Source organism: Oncorhynchus nerka, linkage group LG10 (assembly GCF_034236695.1).
Source record: "Oncorhynchus nerka isolate Pitt River linkage group LG10, Oner_Uvic_2.0, whole genome shotgun sequence".
In the NCBI taxonomy this organism is placed as follows: domain Eukaryota; kingdom Metazoa; phylum Chordata; class Actinopteri; order Salmoniformes; family Salmonidae; genus Oncorhynchus; species Oncorhynchus nerka.
The window spans coordinates 91,299,272-91,311,499 of record NC_088405.1 but is presented as its reverse complement, the minus strand read 5'-3'; the positions used below and the strand labels follow the sequence as shown (position 1 = coordinate 91,311,499).

At 40.3% G+C, this 12,228-nt stretch overlaps 1 protein-coding gene across 6 annotated transcripts in view; it reads right to left on the bottom strand.

Moving 5' to 3' along the window:
* Positions 1 to 216: 216 nt before the first annotated feature.
* The window catches only part of afap1l1b (actin filament associated protein 1-like 1b), a 43,631-nt gene continuing 31,619 nt past the window's right edge, over positions 217 to 12,228 (bottom strand). For 4 of the 6 annotated variants that reach the window (XM_029646519.2, XM_029646521.2, XM_029646516.2 and 1 more), the window contains exons 14-18: positions 3,376 to 3,508; positions 3,060 to 3,233; positions 2,508 to 2,683; positions 2,271 to 2,399; positions 217 to 1,068 (exon numbers count right to left, since the gene is read on the bottom strand). In XM_029646519.2, the coding sequence (XP_029502379.1) occupies positions 1,042 to 1,068; positions 2,271 to 2,399; positions 2,508 to 2,683; positions 3,060 to 3,233; positions 3,376 to 3,508 (639 nt within the window). In that variant the 3' untranslated portion in view covers positions 217 to 1,041. The remainder of the gene's footprint in view (positions 1,069 to 2,270; positions 2,400 to 2,507; positions 2,684 to 3,059; positions 3,234 to 3,375; positions 3,509 to 12,228) is intronic. The other 2 variants (XM_029646517.2, XM_029646518.2) reach the window with 2 other exon arrangements.

Below are 12,228 nucleotides of genomic sequence, written 5' to 3'. Positions count from 1 at the left end.
TCTCCGCTTGTGCCTTGTCCTGCCTCCTACAAAAGTGGTCTTTCCAACTGGTGGACTTCCAAGCACACAGGTAAACAAGTATTAAAATGAATTGGGAAGTGACATCCTCATCATGGTGTATAAGCTAATGACAGAGACACTAATCTTACAGAATAAACATTGAAAATGGCCATGCATATATTATCTCTCTCTCTCGGATGAAAAAGACAAGACAAGATCAATGAACAGCTTTTAATGTACAATACAAATAATATAAAGTGCAAAAGTAATTCAAAGTAAAAAGGCTCATTACACTGAGAAACAGTCAGTGAATTACGTAATAAAGGAACATCTTTGTTTAGTCATTAGTCTCACATTACATTAACTATTTGGTTTTATACAGGTGTTATTCTATCGTTTTTTTTCTTCTGTCTGTTGTCCAGCTGCACCAAATTGTTAAATCACAATCTGAAATAAGTGTTTCATATACATGAACAGTCGTTTCCTCTCCCTCTTTGACCAGCTTACTGTATGTGTTCTGAAGTTACTTGCATAGCGGATACAGCATAGAACTGTATTTCAGTATCTCCTTTAGGCTACTATTCTAACAACAAACTCACAATTGATACGTTCTATTTCCCTTTAGTGTCCTTTCGTGCAGATATGTGCATATTCAACCTCTGCAAACCACTCAGCTCTCACCATCTCCAGCCCTCTGATGTATTCACATGGAATCCCCATAACATATCCTCTTCCACAGTCTGAAGGAACAACGGTACCACATGCAACACAAGCGATTACTGAATCACAGAATGAACATTCAGCGTTTCCAAGTGAAATAGTGCTTTGAGTTCTACAACAATTCCAAGAGATTCAGTGTCTCGTCTTCTCCAGTCACACGTTTCTCAGCTCAGCGAAGTGCAGTAAATGTTGAGCTCTCAAGAGGGGAGTGGAAAAGTTGAGAATGGAGTGCCTGCTTCACCTGCTCTCCCCTCTTTCAAATCAGCTCCAACATGTTCCAAGACCAGAATTAGACTGTCCATCTGCATGAGCATTGTCTTTCTAAGTCCCCTTCTTCGACTCCCATTCCTGAAAAACAGGACACTCATGTAGTGTTGGTACATAAAATAAACATAAGGGGTCTGACATTGCTGTATGTTTGTTCGTCTGAACTCTGATTTCGTTACTGATCATTGAGACACAGTGCTACTTCAGAAAACAGGTACAGTTGAAGTCGGAAGTGTCTTTTATACTGATAACAAGTTCAAACAGGTGCCATTAATACAGGTAACGAGTGGAAGACAGAGGAGCCTCTTAAAGAAGTTACAGGTCTGTGAGCCAGAAATCTTGCTTGTTTGTAGGTGACCAAATACTTATTTTCCACCATAATTTGAAAATAAATTCATAAAAAATCCTACAATGTGATTTTCTGGATTTTTCCCCATTTTTTCTGTCATAGTTGAAGTGTACCTATGATGAAAATTACAGGCCTCTCTCATCTTTTTAAGTGGGAGAACTTGCACAATTGGTGGCTGACTAAATACTTTTTTGCCCCACTGTAGATACTTTGTACCTGTTTCCTCCAGCATCTTCACAAGGTAATTTGCTGTTGTTCTGGGATTGATTTGCACTTTTCACACCAAAGTACGTTCATCTCTAGGGGACAGAACATGTCTCCTTCCTGAGCGGTATGACGGCTGCGTGGTCCCATGGTGTTTATACTTGCGTACTATTGTTTGTACAGAGGAATGTGATACCTTCAGGAGTTTGGAAATTGCTCTCAAGGATGAACCAGACTTGTGGAGGTCTACAATTGTTTTTCTGAGGTCTTGGCTGATTTATTTTTATTTTCCAATGATGTCAAGCAATGAGGCACTGAGGGTGAAGGTAGGCCTTGAAATACATCCACAGGTACACCTACAATTGACTCAAATTATGTCAATTAGCCTATCAGAAGCTTCTAAAGCCATGACATCATTTTCTGTGATTTTCCAAGCTGTTTAAAGGCAAAGTCAACTTAGTGTATGTGAACTTCTGACCTCCTGGAATTGTGATACAGTGAATTATAAGTGAAATAATCTGTAAACAATTGTTGGAAAAAATACTTTTGTCATGCACAAAGTAGATGTCCTAACTGACTTGCAAAAACGATAGTTTGTTAATTAACAAAACATTTGTGGAGTGGTTGAAAAACGAGTTTTAATGACTCCAACCTAAGTGTATGTAAAATTCCGACTTCAACTGTACATCAGGTCAATGGGTGCCTTGGATCTTGTTTAATGACTGTCTACCTTGGCTTTCTGCATGACATTCCCTCTGCTAGATGCATAGATGGATAGGGGACGCTTCCTCATCTCAGCAGCACAGTTTACTGGCATGGATGCCTCGCTGTATAGATGATCCACTTTACTGATCTGGGCCTGGACAAAGTTGAGAATATCTGGGTAAAAACTCTAAAAGAGAATAAAACATGGTCTGAAATTCAAACAGTTGTTTGTGATGTAGTAGGAGATAAAGCAGCCAGGCACCTTTCTGGGGGGTTTGCTCTCTGTGGGTGGCCCCAGCACCCCTCCAGCCAGCGACTTCTTTAGATTCTCCTTCACCTCAGTGAGACGCAGCTCCAGGTCCACCCGCTCCCCCTCCTTCGCCCTGCAGTTCTCCTCCAGCTGGGCAAAACGCTTCTCCAGCTGCTTCTGCTGCTTACCTGACCACAGTCACAAACACGCATTTGTTCGGTTACATGACACCTCAATAAGTCTGAGTGAAGAATTCCTATTCTGTGGCCAAGCTGTAGGTGGCGCCAGTAATCTACACACAAAAAAACATGCTCAATCTTTTTTTTTATTTTACCTTTATTTAACCAGGCAAGTCAGTTAAGAACACATTCTTATTTTCAATGACGGCCTGGGAACAGTGGGTTAACTGCCTGTTCAGGGGCAGAACGACAGATTTGTACCTTGTCAGCTCGGGGTTTGAACTCACAACCTTCCGGTTGCTAGTCCAACATTCTAACCACTAGGCTACCCTGCCGCCCACTTTTTAAAGGATAGTTAATACAATAATGTGTTTTATTGTCTTACCTGTAGCGTCCTTCAGTTGTTCCTTCACCTCTTTCCTCTCATTGCGTAACACAAGCAGGGCACTTTTGAGGACCTCTCGCTTCTTCTCCATCTCGTCTTTCTCCTTCAGGTACCTCCTGGCATCGCCCTCTGCTCGTGTTTTACCATACTTCCCTGATATATGCTGATTCGCATCTAAGGCAGACAAACAACGAAAATACATTCTGAGTGGTCACATTTCTAAATAATATAGGTTTATTTCAGGCATACTCTGAAAAGATGGGATCATGTCAAATTCCCCCCTCTCTTCCCAGCATCACACACAGTCTTGGCTGACCTTCTGGAGACTTACTGGAGCAGTGTCTCTTTGTGGTGACTAGGGAGTCCACCTTCTCAGTCTCTCTGCTGCTAGGGAAAGAAGAGTGGTGTTTCACCTGAGCTCCTGGTCTGGGCACCTGCTCCTCTGGCTGCTGTGGAGGGAAGAGCAGGAAAGGGTAAGGTAGAGCAGGAAAGGGTAAGGTAGAGCAGGAATTGGTAAGGTAGAGCAGGAAAGGGTAAGGTAGAGCAGGAAAGGGTAAGGTAGAGCAGGAAAGGGTAAGGTAGAGCAGGAAAGGGTAAGGTAGAGCAGGAAAGGGTAAGCAGGAAAGGGTAAGGTAGAGCAGGAAAGGGTAAGGTAGAGCAGGAATTGGTAAGGTAGAGCAGGAAAGGGTAAGATAGAGCAGGAAAGGGTAAGGTAGAGCAGAAAAGGGTAAAGTAGGAAAGGGTAAGGTAGAGCAGGAAAGGGTAAGATAGAGCAGGAAAGGGTAAGATAGAGCAGGAAAGGGTAAGGTAGAGCAGGAAAGGGTAAGATAGAGCAGGAATTGGTAAGGTAGAGCAGGAAAGGGTAAGGTAGAGCAGGAAAGGGTAAGGTAGAGCAGGAAAGGGTAAAGTAGAATAGGAAAGGGTAAGGTAGAGCAGGAAAGGGTAAGGTAGAGCAGGAAAGGGTAATGTAGAGCAGGAAAGGGTAAGGTAGAGCAGGAATGGGTAAGGTAGAGCAGGAAAGGGCAATGTAGAGCAGGAAAGGGTAAGGTAGAGCAGGAAAGGGTAAGGTAGAGCAGGAAAGGGCAATGTAGAGCAGGAAAGGGTAAGGTAGAGCAGGAAAGGGTAAGGTAGAATAGGAAAGGGTAAGGTAGAGCAGGAAAGGGTAAGGTAGAGCAGGAAAGGGTAAGGTAGAGCAGGAAAGGGTAAGGTAGAGCAGGAAAGGGTAAGGTAGAGCAGGAAAGGACAATGTAGAGCAGGAAAGGGTAAGGTAGAGCAGGAATTGGTAAGGTAGAGCAGGAAAGGGTAAGGTAGAGCAGGAAAGGGTAAGGTAGAGCAGGACAGGGTAAGGTAGAATAGGAAAGGGTAAGGTAGAGCAGGAAAGGGTAAGGTAGAGCAGGAAAGGGCAATGTAGAGCAGGAAAGGGTAAGGTAGAGCAGGAAAGGGTAAGGTAGAGCAGGAAAGGGTAAGGTAGAATAGGAAAGGGTAAGGTAGAGCAGGAAAGGGCAATGTAGAGCAGGAAAGGGTAAGGTAGAGCAGGAAAGGGTAAGGTAGAATAGGAAAGGGTAAGGTAGAGCAGGAAAGGGTAAGGTAGAGCAGGAAAGGGTAAGGTAGAGCAGGAAAGGGTAAGGTAGAGCAGGAAAGGGTAAGGTAGAGCAGGAAAGGATAAGGTAGAGCAGGAAAGGGTAAGGTAGAGCAGGAAAGGGTAAGGTAGAATAGGAAAGGGTAAGGTAGAGCAGGAAAGGGTAAGGTAGAATAGGAAAGGGTAAGGTAGAGCAGGAAAGGTTAAGGTAGAGCAGGAAAGGGTAAGGTAGAGCAGGAAAGGGTAAGGTAGAATAGGAAAGGGTAAGGTAGAGCAGGAAAGGGTAAGGTAGAGCAGGAAAGGGTAAGGTAGAGCAGGAAAGGGTAAGGTAGAGCAGGAAAGGGTAATGTATAGCAGGAAAGGGTAAGGTAGAGCAGGAAAGGGTAAGGTAGAGCAGGAAAGGGTAAAGTAGAGCAGGAAAGGGTAATGTAGAGCAGGAAAGGGTAAGGTAGAGCAGGAAAGGGAAGTCCAGGGTAGACCAGGCAATGGCATAGCAGAGAAGGGAAGAGGAAGGAGATAGAGATGAGGGAGGAGAGAGTAATACAACAGATGAACTCTCACTAATGTGTGGTATTTAATGTGTGGTATTGCAAAACGTACTGTTTGAGAAACTAGACCACAAGTTAAATAAACTAACCACTTCAAGTTGAGTAAAGTGGAATTTGAGAAATGTATCACAAAGTATTACAGTCAAATAGTGAAAGTTGGATTTAGACACATTTTGGGAAGTAAAGAAAAGCCTTGACACACAGTTGGATATGATTCATATTTCCCCTCAGAGAGTCATGAGTTTTCCCAAACACGTCAGGGCTGTGTGAGATCTCTGTACTCTGTACTTTTTCCCCCTCGCATGACCCTCATCTTGGACTTTAAAGTAAATGTACTCAAAAATAACAATAACTGTAGCGACCGTGTGTTTAAAAATGTGGATATCGACTTTTGTGGTACAATCAATTTCCACGCAGGTCTACGGGCCAGAAGATTCACCAAACCACCACCGATGAGCTCCCCCTCCCTGCCTGTTCCAGTATACTACAATCAGAGTCGTCTGCAGACAATGATTTTCAACATTTGGATGCCATATCTACAATTATATAGAACCTACGCAACACATTTTCCACCAACAGGTTTCTGTGCCAATGCACCACACAACCAATAAACAGAGCATGCAGTCTTCGGTTTCCGTTTTCAACAACATAATACATTGACATAATCTATCTGGACAAACAGAAAATACACCCCTCCCTACCTTGTAGGTTTGCCCAGTATCGAAGGCTTGGCTTGACAATCTCAGAATGTCATTAAACATTTGTGTTTTGTAACAGATTTCTATTTCCTTTCATCAATTGGCCGCTAAACAGTTTGGATTGATTTTAGTTGTCAGTTTAAAAAAAAAAAATTATACACAAAGATTTTTTTTAAGAGACCGGGATTGTACAATAAAGTCGGGACTTATTTCCATTGTGGTCTCTATTTCTTTTTTAAATTTACATAAATATGTAACAGGATTCAAATAGACATCCTTGTTTGTATGAGTTGCCGTAATTAAGCAGACAGGTTATTTATATGTACAAGTCTCTGCTAGGTAAAGCCCCGCCCTATCTCAGCTCGCTGGTCACCATAGCAGCACCCACTCGTAGCACACGCTCCAGCAGGTATATCTCACTGGTCACCCCCAAAGCTAATTCCTCCTCTGGTCGCCTTTCCTTCCAGTTCTCTGCTGCCACTGACTGGAACGAACTGCAAAAATCACTGAAGCTGAAGATTCCCATCTCCCTCACTAGCTTTAAGAACAAACTGTCAGAGCAGCTCACAGATCACTGCACCTGTTTTATAGCCCATCTGTATACAGCCCATCTATCTACCTCATCCCCATACTGTATTTATTTATTTTGCTCCTTTTGCACCACAGTATTTCTACTTGCACACCCGTCTTTTGCACATCTACCATTCCAGTGTTTAATTGCCATATTGTAATTACTTCGCCACCATGGCCTATTTATTGCCTTAACTCCCTTATTTGACCTTATTTGCACTCACTGTATATAGACTTTGTTTTCCTTTTGTTTCTATTGTATTATTGACTGTATGTTTTGTTCATTCCATGTGTAACTCTGTGTTGCTGTGTGTGTCGAACTGCTATGCTTTATCTTGGCCAGGTCGCAGTTGCAAATGAGAACTTGTTCTCAACTAGCCTACCTGGTTAAATAAAGGTGAAATACATAAATACAATTTTAAAAATATTCTAAAATCTTCATAAAAATCTGCCATTTCAGAGTTTACTTTATGAAAATTTTGCGCCAGACAAGTTGATAGGTAAGATTTTAATTTACCCGACATTTGAGAAATGTTATGGACATCCATATGCATTCAGATCCAACATGGCGCAGACAGTGCCATCAATAAACGAGTGATGTTGGCCAAATTAGGCTTAGGTGCCTACTGTATGAGAGAAACAGTGCATTCGGAAAGTTTGGTCCCCTTCACTTTTTACATATTTTGTTACGTTACAGCCTTATTCTGAAATTAATTACATGTCCTCAATCTACACATAATAAGCCATAATGATGAACGAAAACAGGTTTTTACACATTTTTGCAAACGTATATAAAAAAATAAAAACATAAATACCTTATTTACATAAGTATTCAGACCTTTGCTATGAAACTAATTTTCAGGGGCAGGGACTGGGAGACCAGTCAGGATCGAGGGAAAGATGAACAGGGCAAAGTACAGAGGGGTCCTTGATGGAAACCTGCTCCAGAGCACTCAGGACCTCAGACTAGAGCGAAGGTTCACCTTCCAACAGGACAACGACCCTAAGCACACAGCCAAGACATCGCAGGAGTGGCTTCAGGACAAGTCTCTGAATGTCTCTGGCCCAGCCAGAGCCCGGATTTGAACCTGATCGAACATCTCTGGAGAGACCTGAAAATAACTGTGCAGCAACACTCCCCATCCAACCTGACAGAGCTTGAGAAGATCTGCTGAGAAGAATGGAATAAACTCCCCAAATACAGGTGTGCCAAGCTTCAAGCATCATACCCAAGAAGACTCAAGGCTGTAATCGCTGCCAAAGGTGCTTCAACAAAGTACTGAGTGGGTCTGAATACTTCTGTAAATGTGATATCAGTTTTTTCTTTGTAATAAATTTGCAAAAGTGTCTAAAACAAAAGTTTTTGCTTTGTCATTATGGGGTATTATGTGTAGATTAATGAGGGGGAAAAAACATTTTTATTTTTCAATTTTAGAATAAGGATGTATTGTAACAATGTGGAAAAAGTGAAGGGGTCTGAATACTTTACGCATACACTTTTCACCAGTCAAAAGTTTGGACATACCTGCTCATTCAAGGGTTTTTCTTTATCTTTACTTTTTTCTACATTGTAGAATAATAGTGAAGACATCAAAACTGAAACACATATGGAATCATGTAGTAACCAAAAAAGTGTTATATATTATACATTTGAGATTCTTCAAAGTAGCCACCCTTGGCCTTGTTGAAAGCTTTGCACACTCTTGGCATTCTCTCAACCACCTTCATGAGGTAGTCACCAGGAATGCATTTCAATTAACAGGTGTGCCTTGTTAAAAGTTCATTTGAAGAAGTTCTTTCCTTCTTAATGCGTTTGAGCCAATCAGTTGTGTTGTGACAAGGTAGGAGGTGTTATACAGAAGATAGCCCTATTTGGTAAAAAGTCCATATTATGGCAAGAACTGCTCAAATAAGCAAAGAGAAACAACAGTCCATCATTACTTGAAGGTCAGCCAATGTGGAAAATGTCAAGAACTTTGAAAGTTTCTTCAAGTGCAGTCGCAAAAACCTGGGTCTCATGAGGACAGGAAAGGAAGACCCAGAGTTACCTCTGCTGCAGAGGATAAGTTCATTAGAGTTACCAGCCCCAGACTGCAGCCCAAATAAATGCTTCACAGAGTTAAAGTAACTGACACATCTCAACATCAACTGTTCAGAGGAGAATGCGTGAATCAGGCCTTCATGGTCAAACTGCTGAAAAGAAACCACTACTAAAGGACACCAATAATAAGAAGAGACTTGCTTGGGCCAAGAAACACAAACAATGGACATTAGACAGGTAGAAATCTGTCCTTTGGTCTGATGAGTCCAAATTTGTGTTTTTTGTTCCAACCGCTGTGTCTTTGTGAATTGCAGAGTAGGTGAACGGATGATCTCACCATGTGTGGTTCCCACCGTGAAGCATGGAGGAGGAGGAGGAGGAGGAGGAGTGACGGTGATTTGCTGGTGACACTGTCTGTTATTTATTTAGAATTCAAGGCACACTTAACCAGCATGGCTACTACAGCATTCTGCTGCGATACGCCATCCCATCTGGTTTGAGCTTAAAGGGACTATCATTTGTTTTTCAACAGGACAATGACCAAACACACCTCCAGGCTGTGTAAAGGCTATTTTACCAAGAAGGAGAGTGCTGCATCAGATGACCTGGCCTCCACAATCACCCGGCCTCCACAATCACCCGGCCTCCACAATCACCCGGCCTCCACAATCACCCGACCTCCACAATCACCCGACCTCAACCCAACAGATGTTTTGGGATGAGTTGGACCACAGAGTGAAGGAAAAGGGTGACTTTGAAGAATCTAAAATATATTTTGATTTGTTAACCTCTTCAACCTATGGGGCGCTATGTCATTATTGGATAAAAAGACGTGCCCGTTTTAAGCGCAATATTTTGTCACGAAAAGATGCTCGACTATGCATGGAATTGACAGCCTTGGAAAGACAAAACTCTGACGTTTCCAAAACTGCAAAGATATTATCTGTGAGTGCCCCAGAACTAATGCTACAGGCGAAACCAAGATGAAGTTTCATACTGGAAATGCCCCAGATTCTGAAGGCGCTGTGTTCCAATGTCTCCTTATATGGCTGTCAATGCGCCAGGAATGAGCCTGCCCTTTGTGTCGTTTCTCCAAGGTGTCTGCAGCATTGTGACGTGTTTGTAGGCATATCATTGGAAGATTGACCATAAGAGACTACATTTACCTGGTGTCCCGCCCGGTGTCCTGTGTCGAAATTATTGCGTAATCTGTAGGTCCATGCGCGTTCCATTTCTTCAGAAGAGAAAGTCAACTGCCACGAAGGATTTTATCGTCGATAGATATGTGAAAAACACCTTGAGGATTGATTCTAAACATCGGTTTGCCATGTTTCTGTCGATATTATGGAGTTAATTTGGAAAAAAGTTCGCGTTTTAATGACTTAATATATATATATATATTTTTTCTTACCCAAACATGATGAACAAAACGGAGCGATTAGTCGACACAAATAATATTTTTTGTAAAAACGGAACATTTGCTATCTAACTGAGAGTCTCCTCATTGAAAACATCTGAAGTTCTTCAAAGGTAAATGATTTTATTTGAATCCTTTTCTGGTTTTTGTGAAAATGTTGCATGCTGAAAGACAGGCATAATCCTATGCTAGGCTATCAATACTGTTACACAAATGCTTGTTTAGCTATGGTTCAAAAGCATATTTTGAAAATCTGAGATGACAGTGTTGTTAACAAAAGGCTAAGCTTGAGAGCAAATAGATTCATTTCATTTCATTTGCGATTTTAATGAATAGTTAACGTTGTGTTATGCTAATGAGCTTGCGGATAGATTTACACAATCCTGGATACAGATTTTTTTCGTAGCTAAACGTGACGCAGAAAACGGAGCGATTTGTCCTAAACAAATAATCTTTCAGGAAAAACTGAACATTTGCTATCTGAGAGTCTCCTCATTGAAAACATCCGAAGTTCTTCAAAGGCAAATGATTTTATTTGAATGCTTTTCTGGTTTTTGTGAAAATGTTGCCTGCTGAATGCTAACGCTAAATGCTACGCTAAATGCTACGCTAGCTATCAATACTGTTACACAAATGCTTGTTTTGCAATGGTTGAGAAGCATATTTTGAAAATCTGAGATGACAGTGTTGTTAACAAAAGGCTAAGCTTGAGAGCAAATAGATTAATTTCATTTAATTTGCGATTTTCATGAATAGTTAACGTTGCGTTATGGTAATGAGCTTGAGGCTGTAGTCACGATACCGGATCCGGGATGGCTCAACGCAAGAAGTTAAACACTTTTTTTGGTTACTACATGATTTCATGTGTTATTTCATAGTTCATAGTACTATTCTACAATGTAGAAAATAGTAAAAAATAAAGAAAACCCTTGAATGAGTAGGTGTGTCCAAACGTTTGACTGGTACTGTATAAATAAAGGAAGAGAAGCATAGGCCTAACACCAGAGAGATAGAGAGACAGTGGTGGAAAAGTACATGATTATCATACTTGATTGAAAGTCGACATACCTTAGAAAATGACTCAAGTGAAAGTCACCCAGTAAAAGTTTGAATAAAAGTCCAAGTATTTGGTTTTAAATATACTTAAGTATCAAAAGTAAATGTAATTGCTAAAATATACTTAAGTGTCAAAAGTATACATCATTGCAAATTCCTTATATTAAGCAAACCAGATGGCACGATATTCTTGTTTTTTTTAGCCAGGGGTACACCCCGACATAATTTACAAATGAAGCATTTGAGGCAATAGATGACCAGGGATGCTCTCTTGATAAGTGTGTGAATTGGACCATTGTCCTGTCCTGCTAAGCATTCAAAATGTAACTAGTACATTCCGTTTTCAGAAAATGTATGGAGTAAAAGACAAACATTATAAATGGTAAAGTAATATAAATAGAATATAAATAGTAAAGTAATATAAATAGAACATAAATAGTAAAGTAATATAAATAGAACATAAATAGTAAAGTAATATAAATAGAACATAAATAGTAAAGTAATATAAATAGAATATAAATAGTAAAGTAATATAAATAGAATATAAATAGTAAAGTAATATAAATAGAATATAAATAGTAAAGTAATATAAATAGAATATAAATAGTAAAGTAATATAAATAGAATATAAATAGTAAAGTAATATAAATAGAATATAAATAGTAAAGTAATATAAATAGAATATAAATAGTAAAGTAATATAAATAGAACATAAATAGTAAAGTAATATAAATAGAACATAAATAGTAAAGTAATATAAATAGAATATAAATAGTAAAGTAATATAAATAGAATATAAATAGTAAAGTAATATAAATAGAATATAAATAGTAAAGTAATATAAATAGAATATAAATAGTAAAGTAATATAAATAGAATATAAATAGTAAAATACAGATACCCCCAAAAACTACTTAAGTAGTATTTTTACTTAAGTACTTTACACTACTGAAGACATATGCCGGTGGCATGCTACGACACCGACATGCTACGACACCGACATGCTACGACACCGACATGCTACGACACCGACATGCTACGACATCGACATGCTACGACACCGACATACTACGACCCTGACATGCTACGACACCGACATGCTACGACACCGACATGCTACGACACCGACATGCTACGACACCGACATGCTACGACACCGACATGCTACGACATCGACATGCTACGACACCGACATGCTACGACCCTGACATGCTACGACACCGACATGCTACGGCATCGACATGCTACGACACCGACATG